The following is a 16,086-nucleotide window of genomic DNA, read 5'->3' on the forward strand; positions in this document are numbered from 1 at the left end:
CCTAGCTCCCCAGTAGCCTCCACAAATGGGCAGAGATGCAAACGGGTTGCATGTTGGTGGGGCGAAAGAGAAGTTGTGAGGCATCCAACAGCTGGGTAAGCCGACGCACTTGTCACCACTTGGTCGGTAATTAAGCCCAACTAGTTTTTCCACACATTTTGCCAGCCGTTGCAGTTGTTGCTGTTGCTGCTGGGTTGTCTGGTTTTGTCGGTAAACAGTGAAATCGATACCAATTTTTATATGTACATGCGGAAAAATGGTTTAGGTTTTAAAATGCCTGAGTACAACTGACTCAATCCTCCGGTTACTCTCGCCCAAGCAAGCTAAAACCGCGACAAGGTCGGCTGTTCATGTTGTTTTTGCCGTTGCTGCCACACAAATTTTGCCAATTAAGTTCACGAGCAACAGCTTATCTTATAGATACGCACACGCGTCTAGCATAACAAATTGAAAGTGCAAACAATATTTTATTAAAGCAAGTTTCCAAAATGAAAGCAAATTTATTTTAATGAACTTGTTTTTTATATTTTTAACACAGGCCACAATATTATATTATATATAAAGTAAATGCGGCATATTCTGACCTTGGGCGGCAGTACGGGTACTCACTTATGTAAAAAGTATTTTCGTTTATTAATCATTAACTGAAAAAGTCATCCAACAGTTTATTTCTTATCAAATAATGATAATAAGAGTTAGCATGATGACATGATTATAAAACAAGTAAGAGGTTCTAGTCGGGAGCTCCCGACTAGGGGATACCCTGAACCCTCTTCTTCCAACATCAAATATATATATATTCTATTTTAGAAGCTATATTTCAAGTTTGGTAACTCTAGCTCTTATTATTTACCAAAATTGCCCAAAAAACAGGATATCGATATCGATTTTGATCGATTGCTTGGAAACTGAGTAAGTTATCGATTATCGGAAACAAACTCGATCTGCGCAGGCACTAGGAGCACCTACATCTAAAAGTCTCTAGCTCTTATAGGTTCTGAGATCCTTGCGTTCATACATACGGACAGACGGACAGACAGACAGACGGACATGGATCAACTCGGCTATTTATGCTGATCAAGAATATATATACTTTATGGGGTCGTAGATGCTTCCTTCTGCCTGTTACATACATTTGGATTTTGCACAAATACAATATACCCTTTTTATCCATTTTCAATGGGTTTAGGGTATAAAAAGGAATATTACGAATCAATGCCTATTGATATAAAACTAGTGACACAATATTATTTTGAACTGCAATCCCATCATTTATATTATGTTCTTGTTAAGGCCCGTCAACATAAAACACACAACAAACGCAATCAGCTGCATTTGGCGCGCAAATTGGCAGCCAAAAGTTACAAAGTGGTCGAAATGCAATTTGTTTGCTTTCACAATTTTGAGCGTTTGATCAAATTTGCATTGAATGCGGTTGGCTTGAACAAATTGCAATTAATTGCCGTACATTTTGACGTTAGCTGGCCACATTTGTGGCCCGTACTTGGCATTTCCAGTCGGACGCTGGCAGCGTAAAAGGCAACTCGTACGCGGGTTCATTGAACGAATTTAATTGAGTTTGCTTTAAATGCGATTGCGACTGCGACTTTGAGATGCGAAAGTAACGTATTTAACTGTACAGGCCACTCGTATACACATATATATGGAGCTTTGCTCATTGTACGTATTGCATGCTGTCATAACTTGGTTAATTGATTAACGCGACGAAGTGGGCGGCTCTATATAATTGTGACCCTTGCTAATTGCATCTAAGGCAAGTAACATTAAGCAGTAAATGTTTATTACATCAGAAAAAGTCGGCACAAGGCTTGCCTCTTCTTATGCTTAGCAACAGGAAATGCAATAAATTAACAACGCGCGGGAAAAACAACTTCACCACGCAGGATGCGAATGGCCTGGCCAAGGCAAGATTTAATAACATTTTGTGGGTGGATGGGTTGGAAGGATGTGCGTGTGTTGGTTGCCTTGGCGCTGTGAAATGTGCAACATTTATGAAATTTCTTTGAGTGTGCACAGTTTTGAATGTGTGTGTGTGGGCTCGGGGAGGCGTGTTTGGGGGCGGCACTCACTTGCATTCAAATGCATGTTTTATGCCAAAAACACATGAAACTCAAATGACAGCCATGCCCCAGTCAACAGGCCAGAACACACCTAGCATGAAAAGCAGACTGTTTTTGTTGTTGTTGGCCTTCTTTGAAGGATATGCAAATAGTTGCATGTAACAGGCATTGAAATGTTTTCCATTGAGAAATTTGTTTAGAGAAATAATTTGTTGTATTCCTAAAATGTAAATATCATAACCTTTATAAATTTATTACAATAAACATGTAAGAATGTTATAAATAATTCAAGATTGAAAAACTTAACTGGCCTGGTTTAATTTACAAATAAAACTGAGTACCTTCTAACCAAACTTTTCGTTATATTTATTGAAGAACTTACTTAAGTTGACTTATATTCCAGCCGGTTTTGAGCCTGCAACATAGTTGTTAAGTTTATTGAAAATACAACCAAGGACCACTTAGCTAACTAAAATGGCACAAGAACCGTAGCGGAAAAAATCGGGAGTAGACGACTAGAAGATACTAGGATGTGCATATGCAAAGATGCGCATATACAAAAGCACGGGGCTTTACCTAAAAAACTGCTTCTTATCGAATTTTGGGTGGTGAATGGGGGTGGAATTTGAAATAAAATAAATGAAATATTTCTCATCTGGTATATATAACTCCTATAATATTCGGCTAAAAACCATGTCTCAAATCGATATATATCAATAATATGAAGATTATTAAAACAAATTATAGAATCTTTCTGCGTATGGTATATAAGAAGATATATATTTAAACTTCCAAGTCTTTGGATTTTGCAGTTTCCTTTGAGCTGTCACATACATTATCACTTTTAATCCTTTCGAATGGGTACACGATGTTTACGAATAAATGTAGAAAAGCAACAGTTTAAGTTTATACTAATTACACCCGAACAAACATTAATAATGTTTTCATAACAAAAAGCACAATTTTGTGCGGGTCATTTAATGTCATTGTCTTGACGAAAGTCTCTCTCATTCTCTGTCTACAGTGTGCTGGTTGTGGGTAATTTGAAATTTGAGCCACGCCTTGTTTGCCATAGCTGAACGGAACAATGGGCCAGGTCATGTCATGTCATATCATGCTATGGCTCATATGTAAGTAAATAAAGAGGTTGCCCCACAAGTTGTCAAGGCCAGAGACAACCCCTCAGTTAAAACAATGTTAAACCCGATCCTGGGCACTTCCTTTGAGCACATGACATCAGCTGAAGGCACATAAATTAACAAATTGAAGTAGCAACAATTTATGTGCTCATTTACTTAGGTGACTTGTTTTGACACAATCGATAAGAAAGAATCTCAAGCAATATGTTTGGGCATTACATTACACATTTGCCAGTTCCCAGAACTGGACATGGCAAAGGATGCAGCCAGCTGCAGTTTCAGCTCGGGCAATGTGTAGACGCCTCAATTCTTATCTTAAACATGTGCCCTCATCATCGCAACGAGTTCTCTGTTAATCTACTACACAATGCCACACAAATTGATGGCTTGTCTACTGATTAAACTCGATGCCAAGGCTGGGAGCTCACGGGCCAGCCTTGGCCAAACGCAACTCGTATTAGCCAATGCCAAAAGTATTAAACTGTCAACTGGGCTTAGCTGATACTCTATAAAAAAATATATATATACAGATTCGGGCCAATATCCTTGGCCCACAAATGGCGCCACCTGAGCCAATGTATGTGGGTCAATTCCGAGCCTGCAATTGCAGTCTGGAAAATGCACATTTTGCATTTACAATTGTTAATGGGCGGCGAAAAGTGAAATTTCACACACAACACACACACCAAATCGAATAAATCAATGCGACGACTTTCTTTTTGATTGCCATGACAGACATACAGACAAAGTTAATGATGAAAGCGAGCAAGCCGTGCATGAAGAGACTTTTACGCTGGAACAATGCCATTTAACAAGCATGGCAAACATTTTCGAAGATCAGTCTGAAATTGCAAGTAACTTGTAGCTATGCGAGACGGAAGTGCTGGCAAATCATTAGATGCGGGGGAGAGGTGAGAAATGTATAGATAAAAACATATTCCACATCTATAGTTTGCCAGATAATTGAAGCCAATTGGGTTATAGCTCATAACCCAATGGCTTTTGCTAATTAATCGCGCATTGAGATACATAGACACATATATATATAGAACTGTATATATATATACATGTAATTTAAATTGACTTAATTTTCGAGAAAGATGCTGCTGCCTGGTCACTGGCTTGACCAATTAGCCAGCAAAAAAAAATATGTATGATTCATAAGCATTTTGTGATTCTGCGAAGCGTTCCGTTGTCATGCTAATTGTATACAGTCAGTGCTTGCCCAGAAGTCAATTTGATGTTTTAGAGATTGATATACAAATGTCGCTGCTTGTTTTTTTCTTCTTTTTTTCCAATCTGCGCATTGGACCAACGCAGTGACGCCCCCTGACCCAATTTGATTGAGCAATTTGCTACTTAAGTCGATTGCTGCTTATTAGATTTTGTGCTGTTGCGCTCATTTGCATCTGTATCTGTTAGATACTCTTTTTCTCTCTCCCTCTCTCTCGCTCTCACTATCTCTATTTGGTTATCAGCGTTCAGTGGTGAGTTGAAATTTGATTTGTCAACAACGCGTCGCTTGCATTTATTTCAGCTACTCAGCACTAAATTGAGATACACGCACGCACATCTCTGAGATACATTATGTCTTGTTGTTCTAGTGTGCAATTAAAGTGATTATCTCTTAAGGTAATTTATCATATTAAGCTTATTTACAGTTGACGTCGACAGGAAACTTGCCCCAAATAAGTACATATGCAAACATATATAAAATGATAGCCAAGTACTTGTGTTCTTTGACTATCTCCAAAGTTGTTTTGCGCGCAGCGGAAGTAACGGGGGCTTTCACTTGTGAGTTCCCCTACAAAAATATGATCAGTCAACTGGAGTTTCAAGTGTGAAAGGTTTCCTAATCGATTTCGAAGTGTGCTAGACAGAAGCAAACTTGCCAACTTAAAGTTTAAATATTCTTTCTAATCTAATCTATTTATAATAAATAATATCGTGCATAAAACTAAGCTAATAAATGGTCGGAGGTACTATATACATATATTCTTTTTAAATGTAATGTACAAATTGATACAAAATGTTAAGAAAATATTTATTTGTGTTAAAAATACAATTTACGGTTTGTATATGTGTTTGAGAAAGATTGGTTTTAGTTTTCTCGCATTTGTAGTTAGCTTAGATGAAATCTTTCTTCCAGAAAAATATTTTGTATATACATTTGGAATGGACTTTATGTATTCGTTTGCTTTTTACAGGCTTCTCGGTGTGCAAACTGGCTTCGTCTATCAGAAAGGACAGCCTCTGTTTGATGATTTCGCTGGAAATGCCTTATACAATTTCTCGAGCAGCATTCGACTTGCCCTCAAATCAAATATTTATGCAATATGTTGGCAATTTCGAGCGGCAATCAGGCGACTATTTGTCTGCCGTGCAAGAGGCAAACAAACAAATAACAAACAAATATACAAGCAAACAAATATGCATGTGCATGCACAAACAGCAATAAGGGCCCGCCGACCCCTGCACAACTGGGCAATGAATGGAATCAATTCGAAGCATTTGTTTATTTTGTTATTGGGTTCCCTCGATGGCTTCTTATCGGCACCCGGGACCCGGCACCCGGCACCAGTTGGCGACACTCGCTCCTAACTGGATGCAATGCAATTAGCAAATTGGAGCAGCTTTTAATGCATAATTGGAGCGAATCAATCGAACGAGCGGGGGCCGCAATCGCCTCGAGTTTGTCAGCAGCTTACGTGGAAATTGTATAAGCAATAAAAGCCAATTAATTCGTGTAATAAATAAGTAATTGTTAATCACGTGCAACTATATAAAACAATAGCACGCCAGCTGACTCATAGCTAGTGTTCCACAGACATCGCAGCTGACTCAGTGCGAAGTGCTCGCTATCCACCTATCTTTAGCTTTAACTACTGTTTGTATTACGATTTAAGCCTGTTTTTCCATTAGTTGTTATTGTTGTTGTTGTTGTTGCAGGGCATATAGTCAACCACTGACTATGCATAGTATACACATTTGGCTGAAGCTTTTGCTGAACTTTGATTTAATCGCTTAGACTCACAGAAAGTTGATCCTAAAACTGATGATTCAGTTACGGAAGCAACTTAATTATAAACCAATATTAAGTTTTGTAATCATAATGTGTGCTACGCTTTACTTTTAAGAACACTTTGTTGGGTTTGGCTTGTGGTTAGAAATCTATACGAATTGTGATTAAATAATATATTTATACAATATTTTATTTAATATATGAATATATCGCGTAATTTAAATGCGGTTCTTTGTTTGAAAATTCAACTATAAATCAAGTATTTTTTATTTTAACAAAAATTACGAACGCGAATTGTAAATAGCCTTTCGTTTTATATCAACCTCACAAGTGAGTTGGCATTTTTAGTCACTTCCGCTGCTTCCATATGGAGCGAGTAAATTAAATAAACTTAAGCATTGCGTTAAAGGGGAAAATGCCAATAATTGTGATATATACGTAAGCCAGATAATGAAGTACATGTTCACAATGTATACATGGTTAAAATTGTTGCTGCAATCGCTTTCCTTTTCTTTCTTCATTTCATACCCTAACATTACATATATGCGCTAATAAGTGTGTCCCATAATCTTGCGCGTGTTGGCAAAAACGTGCCAATTAAAGAGCTCAGTGCGAATTGGGCTTAGGTAACTTAAAAGTAGTGCGGCCCCATACGAAAGGTTGGTAGCCAATTGAAACTTGGTCGAGCTTAAATGAAGGCACTTAAGACATTCAAGCGTATCAGCCAGATGATCTAAATACTGAACAACTGCACCCAAGCGTTTGTTCTTAATGGCAGCCAGATGAGAGAGAAACAAAAACAAAAGAAGAAAATAAATTAAAAATGTATTGAGACACCCCCAGCGAGAGCGCAGGAGCCGCCAAGAGCCAAGAGCCAGTCAAGACATTGCCTTTGTTTTTTGTTGTTGATTTTTTTTATATGTTTATCAATTAACGCGCCCGAACAATGGCAGCGCACTCAGACGCCAGCGTTTGCTCTAATCTTGCCCCAGCCGGCAACTGGGCGCAACTTGGATCAGCATGGTCCGCCGTCTGGCGCTGTCCGGGCTGCTTTACGGTTCGTTGGCTCGCTGCGTAAGTAGCGCAGAGCGGAGCTGCGTCTGCTTATCAGAGTAGCGCGTTTTATGCCACAGATAAACTGAGAGAACTTCTGGGCTGCTGAAGCTCTCCCCAACAGCCGGTGAATGCAGCTGGATGAGTGTGTGTGTGTGTGTGTGTGTGTGCGGCGGGTCAACAAGCTGCAAGTAAAAAGTTAAGATCCACTCATAAGCCGTAGCAGCCCATCGAAATCGAAAATTTGTAGCGCGTCAGGCCAGATCACAAAGTAGTTCAGTTAATAATAGAAACAACAAATTAGAACGAAGACTAAACGTGCACGGCAACACATTTAAAAGGCAAAATATCAATATGAGATTTTTATATAATTTCATTAATATTAAAACGTTTAAGAATGCCTATCAAAGAGGAATAGAAAAATAACTTACTCTGCTAAGTTCTTTTAATCTTAAACCGTAGAAGAACTGTATAAGAAGTAATATTAAATACTTAGTGCAATAACTTAAGTCTGAATTTTTGAATAAGTTAATTCATATTAAATAGTTTCAGAATGCCAATCAGAGAGGAAGGGAATCAAAGAGGAGAAAACTACCTACTCTGCAGAGCGTAGGCGTAGGCGAGTAATAGAAATAGTTTATTCTACTCTTAAACTGTAGAAAAAGTAATACTTACTAAAGTAGTATAAACTTCGTGTAAAAACTTAGGTCTTAAATTTTTAATAATTTCATTAATATTAAAACGTTTAAGAATGCCTATCAAAGAGGAATAGAAAAACAACTTACTCTGCAGAGCGTAGGCAAGAAATACAAATAAGTTCTTCTACTTTTAGTAATACTTAAGTATTAGAAACTTGATGTTAATTCAATTAGCACTTGGCGCTCTCTGGCGGTGTTTTCTTGGCGTCTTGTAATTCACGATGCATTTTTCTTTTGGATAAGCTGTTGAGTTACGGAACACCTTGCATAAGTCTCAATGGTTTTCGACATGCACAATAAGCTTCAATTACTAGCTTTGTCTGTTTTTCAGGTACATTAGTATGACAAAAAATGTTGGATTAATAAATAAATAAAGTGGTAAATCAGTTTAAGTATAATTAACTCCATGTGTGCCATGTGGAAATGTCGAAGTGAACAGAAAACTTTTGAAATGTGTTATATTGGGTAAAAAATATGTGTAAAAAAAAATATTACGAAACGTAAACAGAAAATTTGTCGAGTGTTGCAGTTCAGTGAACCTCGACAATATGCCGCGACGCTGGCGACATCATACATTGGATGTCGCAGCAGTTGTTGTTGTTTTTGTTGTTGTTGTTTAGTTTTCAAAATAAGCGCACACCTACGCACACACATGCACAGTGAAAGAGCAACAAAAGCTGACGGCATGAGTGATTCTTTGTCAATTTCGCTATTTTTTGCTCGTCGTTAATTTTCCTGTTTGACATGAAACTGCAATATTTTGCAAATGATTCATTCGTTTTAACCACTGTCCAAAAAATACAGGTACAGGTACAGCCAAACCCTTTTGTCGGACAGAGCTCGCTTTGCATCATGTACTTCGCTTGGCCAGTCTAGCGTGTTGTCGCATTTCCGTTGCGAATACTCAAACTACTCAAACAAAAATGGGTAACACTCGTCGCGCATTTATTGTGCTTGGCATCATTGTTCATGCCAGTCAGATGGTTGCCATTAGCTATATGCACAATTCAGATAGCTTAATGCATAAATTAAGCAACTACTCATCGTAGTGCTGTGCATCAATATACCCTATAAATATTGTAGATGCGTAATGCAGTTGTCTATGCAGGACTATGAGCTATATATAAAATAGTGGCTTAATCTTCATATTAGGCAGATCTAGTTTGGCATATCGGCTAATATCCTTCGATAGGTTTGATCAACTGACAAGGGCAAACTTTTGTTGCAGGCGGATAAGCCGCCAGATGCCCCAAAGGTTGGATCAGGAAGCACACGATCAATTTTCGGATAGTTTCAAGTAACAATATTTTTCAAGCATATTTGTTCAAGCGAATTCTTTGATATTGAGCATATGCATATGATATTTAATAAACACGGAAGTAAGTGAAAACAATATTTTCTTTATTCTCTGGCCGCAGGGCATCTGCGCAACGAGCACTTTTGGCTAGGAACTTTTTACTTATTCCCATTAGGTAGCCCCACGTTTCAGTTATTATTTGTTTTTTTTTTTTTTTTGTTTTTTGCTTTTGCTGCTCCTTCTACACATTTCATTTTGTTTTTTTTTTTTTTGTGTTTTTGATTAATCATCGTGCGCACCTCCATTTCGAATTTCTCAATCAAGGCGCTGCATTGTCAATGCTTGTCTTTAACCTGTGTGCATTTCCTTTCAGTTTTTCTTGCTTTTTTTTGTTTTGTTTTGTTTTGGTTACCTCCCTGGCCAAGAGTCTGTTTTAAATAAAACCCAGCGAGGAGGCAACGCCAACAATTCCGATGCCTCAAGGCGTAAACAATGCACTTTCGAGTGCTTTGAATTTGATAGAAAGAGAATATACTTCTATGATTTCCGTTTTTAGTTTTTCGTTCTTTTTCCTGCGCTATTTGGTTTTCTTATCAACAGAACGGGAAAAGGCTACTTGAAATAATCCAAAACTTGAGGTTTTAATTTCCCCCAGCACGGGCACAACTTTTGGGGCGTCTGGTGACTAATCCGGCCGAAATGAAAGTTTGTCATTGTCTGGGCTGGCTGGGTCTTTCCACCCCGCAGGACGAATAGAGTCATAAATAAACGTGACCGGCCCCTTTATGGTGTTAATACTTTAAGAGCTTGAGCACAGTTCGTTGATATTTTTGTTGCACTTCTTCGCATGTGTCACGCATTTAAAGGCGCATTCATTTAACCATAATCCCGGTTGCAACCCTGCGCAAATGCGGCAACCCTTAGCAATAATTGAGCCACATTTTGGCACGTGCCGCAGTCAAAAGCGAAGGCTGACGCATGCTTCCCCATTCAAGTGCAACAATTATGTTACAATAACAGCGTATAACAACAACAATAATTGCAGCAACAAAAAACCATTTAAATTTTATTGATTTCAATTTAAATTATTCAATTTGTAGTACAGAAACTGCGATAATTCTCACAGGCAACAATGCCACCTACACAAGATACAACACAAAAGATATTCACGCCCAGGAGACACCTACCCATACAAAGGGCGCGGTCAGTGCTGCTCATTTAGCCGTTTTATAGCTTAAATTGAGAGGTAATTCTCGCTCTTTCTAAACTGATTGAGCTGTACTTTGAGCCATTTTAAAATAACACAATCCCAAAAGAAGGGAGCTCCTTGGCTTTTTTGGACCCTACACTACGCATTTAATCCTGTCAAAGAGCTAATTCAGCTATTTTTAGCTATTTTTAGCTACACTTGGCAACACTTGCTCTCAGCTGTCTGGCAAAGGCATGCTTGCTGCCCCGGCCTGTTTGCTCATGTGGCAAGCTTTGGCTATCATTAACACAATACAGCTAAGAGGCCAGACTAGACGTTCATTAATATGCGTCATTGTTTTGGTCCCGGACTGCGACCCGGTCGTGGGAGCCACTGGGAGCCGCAGCTGAGCGCATTTACTGACACGTTGACTGCCACGTTAAATGCAATTTGTAAGTACAGTGGTCACTCGGACACTTGAGAAATAACAGAAGAAATGATAATAATAATAATAATAACAGTAATAACATTAATAATTATAATAATATCAGTAACAATAATAATAATAATAATAATAATTATAATTAAAATAATAATAATAATATTAGTAACAATAATAATAATAACAATAATAATAATAATAATAATAATAATAATAATAATAATAATAATAATAATAATAATAATAATAATAATAATAATAATAATAATAATAATAATAATAATAATAATAATAATAATAATAATAATAATAATAATAATAATAATAATAATAATAATAATAATAATAATAATAATAATAATAATGATAATAATAAAAATAAAAATAATAGATTGTGTTATATCTGAGCAGTCAGAGTTTAGATATGCCGAATAGGCATAGACAGCGCAGTCTATCTAGCCTGATCTCAGAGCTAGATAATTCTTTCATAAAGATCGATAAATATCGATTATTAGCTCATGTTTTGTGAACTAGTGAAAAATATTCGGAATGTAGTTTCCTCGTAGTTAATGCTCTATGTAAGAGCACTAAAAATGTATATTTTTTAACAGAACTATTAGAAATGAGAATTATTTCAGCTACCGAGCGATCACTGTAATGCAGTGTCAAAGACAAGACAAACATCTATGGCTACATGCTAGTAATTTGATTGTTCAGCTCGAGTGGTCATCATCGTCATCATCAGCTTCGCCACCATCATCATCATCATCATCATCATTCGTCGCCGCCGCTTAATTGAAAATCAACTCAATTTACGGCTGGAACATTTACATTTACGCACAGCTCTTAAGCATGACAAGCTTCAAGCTCGACTTGATTGAGTCAGGTCAAAAGAATTTAAATGGACACACAGTGTAACAATATCTGGGCGAGCAGCTCTCAAACGGAAGCCTGAGCATGCATATTTCAACGATCCGGCCAACATCTCGGCATTTGTTGACATTTGCATAAATTGCGTCTTCAAGTGGATTTCGGGCGTTGGTCAAATAAAGAACGTGCCTAAGCCGAGCTCCGTTCAACGTATTCTCAATTGAGATTGTGGCAAGTTGTTTTCCTGGTCCGCAATTAGACAGACAACAGCTAATTTGAATTGAAAGCAAGACACACAAGACTTGAGCAAAAGATGTACAGATCCCTCAGATAAACTCAGGAAGTCAACAATTTGCGAAATGACAGTTCGTTTTTGTTAAACAAGCAGAGTTCAACAACTTTAATGTTTAAACAACTAAACATTTAAATTTGTAGCCAGAGTCAGTGATAGATATCTTATTTTGATCAAGTTGATCAAACGTGCAAGAAACTCTAAGCAAGTGCAGTGAGTATTATTTACAATTTAGTCACAATATGTTTAACACATTGAACGAGACATCTGTAAGCCCATAAAGTATTTAAGTTTATGCCAAGTCAGTATCAACAGACGAGTCAATCAGTTGAGTCTCTGTTGCTCAATGAAACTTTGCATAGGACAATCTCTTGACTTCATGTGTCAGAGTCGAGCGGATCGGTTAACTATATCATATAGCTGATAGTACTACTGATAGTAGAAAAGCTTTCATTGTTCTCAAAATATCTTGATTAAACTTAACAATTATGGTCTATCCAAAGCTATCTATCCAAATCCTCCTGCTTTGATTGAACTGTATGACATATGTGCGCAAGTGTATCTGAAGTTCGCCGCGAGCCTGTTCTATCTGGTTTGCCAGATTCTTTTGCAATTATTTAGTAGGTAATTGGGCGCAGATATGAAATGTATGTTCAAGACCTGTTGCCATACACTTATATGTAATTGTCATTACCTCACTGACAAGCTGATTGTGTCATTGTTTAATTGTGCACAAAACAATATAAGTAATAAAAGCGCCAAGCAAACAACATTGGCAACAACAATTCTTGGCTAGCAACGCGCTACCAAAATGAGTTGGCCAACGAACATGGACGTTGTGCAAAACCAGCGTATGGCATTTAAGGCGCTGACCTTATGAGAACTACCATATTGGGAGTATGTTTTTATATAGAATGTGTGCAATTGTCCGATGAATAAAACACAAATAACATATATAAATATATGTATATGTGTATAGCCAAGTACAGTACTCAAACAAAAAATGAACTTAACAAAAAAGAAAGTTGAAACATTTAATTTGTACGATTTTGCCCAACAATGAGAGTAAAAGTGGCACGCAATTCGACCAGAATGTTTTGTTGTAAATATACATTCAAAATCGATTTTTTGTATTGTTTGGCCACAAGACTTGCAACCCAAACCAAAGGCAGTTGCGGCCAGCTACGTGAGTGAAGGTATTAAACAAGATTTGCATAAAACAAAAAAAAAAAAACAAAAAGTGGAGGAACCCCCTGCCATTGGCAAAAAGAGTGAAACAATGCAAAAGCGTGAAGCTAGCACCTTCGTATCTGAGTTGATACGTGAGATTTTGATAAAGCTGACGCTTAGATAAAGTCAACATTTAGACACTAAACGGCAAACACAGGCAACAATACGACAAAACATGATACAAAAGACAAAAACTTGAGCAAAAACTACTTTGCTGATAACTGAAGTGTGCCGCCGAGTGGAGGACAAGTGCTGCCAGACCCAAACCAACCCAAGCCCCACGAGCTGAGACGCAGACCTGGAGGCACGTGCACACCAGCAAAGGGCAGCACTTGAGAACCTTAACTAGTTATGGCCAGTGTTGAAAGTGCATGCTAGCAAATACCCTGTAATGCCATGCTATAGACAAATCAACTAGAAGTATGCGCAGCTTACTTTGGTTAAGACTATTAGTCGGAGGAAAGTTAGTTCCTAGCAACATTTTTCATATCAAAAAGTCTTTTTATCTATATTTAGTTAAACTTCTTTTACACTCAAAATTTAACTGTTGATAGTCTGTTGATAGGAATAGGCACATGTATGTATATATAAACCATATTTATAATTGTGGAAGACTTCTAAGGTGTTTGTTTATTGTGAAAAGTCCAACTTAATGACATCAATAAAAAATCTAGACAAACATTACAGAGCTATTAAAAAAGTGATTTATTTGACTAAGAAGTCACGATGAATTTCAGTATAGATTTTATTAAATAAATAATCAAATTAGTGTTAACTATTTGAGTTTCAATAAAACTCAAAATAAATACTACAAAATTATTGACAATTAAATTATATTAAGTATTAAATAAAGATTAAAATCAAATTAGCACAACTTAAAAAATTAGAATACCTCAAAAACAAATTGATATTTCAATTAAATACAATAATTTATATTGAATCGAAAAAAAGCTCAAATTGTTGCCAAGATTTATGCTTTACAGCCCTGAGAGAGAACAAGAAGAAGATCAACAGCTGAAAGCTGGTTTCACAAGCTCAAGGTTGTTTAACCCCAGCCATAATAGCTGGACACTGGTTAAACATCGAGAAAAGCTTTTCAATTCATATCCTTACCGCCAGCATAACCCATAAAAAAATGACGTGCTAAAATTATTTTCAGTTAGTGCACGCCAACTAATTTACTGTTATATTTAAATTCCTTTTGCTCAGACTTTTTGATTGGCTGCCGCTGCTCGCGCAGTTTGCCCCACTGTGCGCAAGCTCTCTGAACTTGATTGGTAACTTGTTTTCTTATTGCCTATACGTGTATTTGTTGCCTTTGTGCCAAACTGAATTTTGATTAGTTCTTGCTAAACATTGTGCAGGGAGTTTCAATAGACTAACATTGCATATAGAGGGGAAGTCAGTCGCAGTCGACGTACTCACCTTTTGACTCCAAGTTGTCAGCTGTGACGACAGCGATGTGTTGCAAGCATATGTTGAGCAACAGCAGCAGCAGCAGCAGCAGCGGCAGCGGCGGCAACAGCAGCCGTTGCAACTGTAAATGTGAATGTGAATGCGAAAGCAGCCGAGGCATTTTCCACGCGTTGTCTTCAGAATCCAGAGCAATAGCAATAATGTTATACGCGGCTATGTGGCTGTTGCTTTTATTGTTGTATTTGTAATGTGGCGGCAGTAATAGTAAAGTTTGTTCTTGTCGACTGCAGCGGCAGGCAAATGCGATGACATCACTTCCACTTCCCGTGTCAGCGACTCTGGGGATGGGGATGCAGCGGCGAGGATGAGGCGGACTTAAATGCTGCCATCATTTGACACTGTGTCTACCAATTGGACTTGTATTAAAAACAGGATGCACCGTAGCAATTCACAACACTCAGCGAGAACAACAACAACAACAAAGACAACTGAAAGCACTTGGGGCACTAACACACACACACGCACACACACGTACGCACTCCCGGCGTGCTTAAGTGTAAACAAAAGCTGATACCTTTATTTGAATGTGAAAAAAATTATAACGGCATTGATGTTTGTGCTTTGGTATGGGTTTTCGCTTCGGCTTTTGCCAGCTCTTCTATTCGCATTTGCTTTTCAATTAATCGTTTGTTGTGTCTGACATATAAAATATTATTAAATTTTATTTAATTTCGCTAATTTTTGTATTTGAATTGTCGTGCCATTAATACAATTTATTTAACACTCTTTGCACAGACACACGCAAACACTACACTCGCAAGCGCATATATATGTACATAGAAGCTCTAAAATACAGCTGGGCTACGCGCTGACACAACAATCTGAACTAAAAACAACCGCGGGCAACACCTCACACGACGAGAGTTGCAAAGAAACTGACGAAAGTCGTTGGTAAAGAATACAAAAAAACAAGACTGACAATAACCAGGGCCGAATAAATATCGATATGTCGATACATTTTGGCTATGGTCTGCTCAACACACTTTTTGCGATATAACATACGATTACTTTAACATTTCTGTTAATTATTGCACTGTTAATCAGTCAGCTTTTTGTCACGCAGTGGTATTACCCGCGCGTTTGAATATTCAATAAACTAATTACACTGACTTGCCTTCAATTATTTAGAAAAAATAAACGTTGAATCAGTCAATATGAACAGAAAATAGTTGACTCTTAAGCACCATATCCATTTAAATTGTATTACAACTGTGTAGACTATGCAAATATATAAAATATAAAACAAAAGGGTATTTTCGAAGGGTATTTCGAAGAAAATAAAACACATACTTTTTCT

The 16,086-nt window shown here is 37.4% G+C and overlaps 1 protein-coding gene across 1 annotated transcript in view; it reads right to left on the minus strand.

Moving 5' to 3' along the window:
* Positions 1–15,494, minus strand: part of LOC115771890 (disintegrin and metalloproteinase domain-containing protein 9) — a 36,916-nt gene extending 21,422 nt beyond the window's left edge. Inside the window, exon 1 of the mRNA XM_030717774.1 lies at positions 14,739–15,494. Coding sequence (XP_030573634.1) covers positions 14,739–14,889 — 151 coding nt within the window. The 5' untranslated portion in view covers positions 14,890–15,494. The remainder of the gene's footprint in view (positions 1–14,738) is intronic.
* Between the last annotated feature and the right edge of the window lie 592 nt (positions 15,495–16,086).

The sequence above is a fragment of the Drosophila novamexicana genome, unplaced genomic scaffold (assembly GCF_003285875.2).
Source record: "Drosophila novamexicana strain 15010-1031.04,08,12 unplaced genomic scaffold, DnovRS2.1 tig00000108-arrow-pilon, whole genome shotgun sequence".
In the NCBI taxonomy this organism is placed as follows: domain Eukaryota; kingdom Metazoa; phylum Arthropoda; class Insecta; order Diptera; family Drosophilidae; genus Drosophila; species Drosophila novamexicana.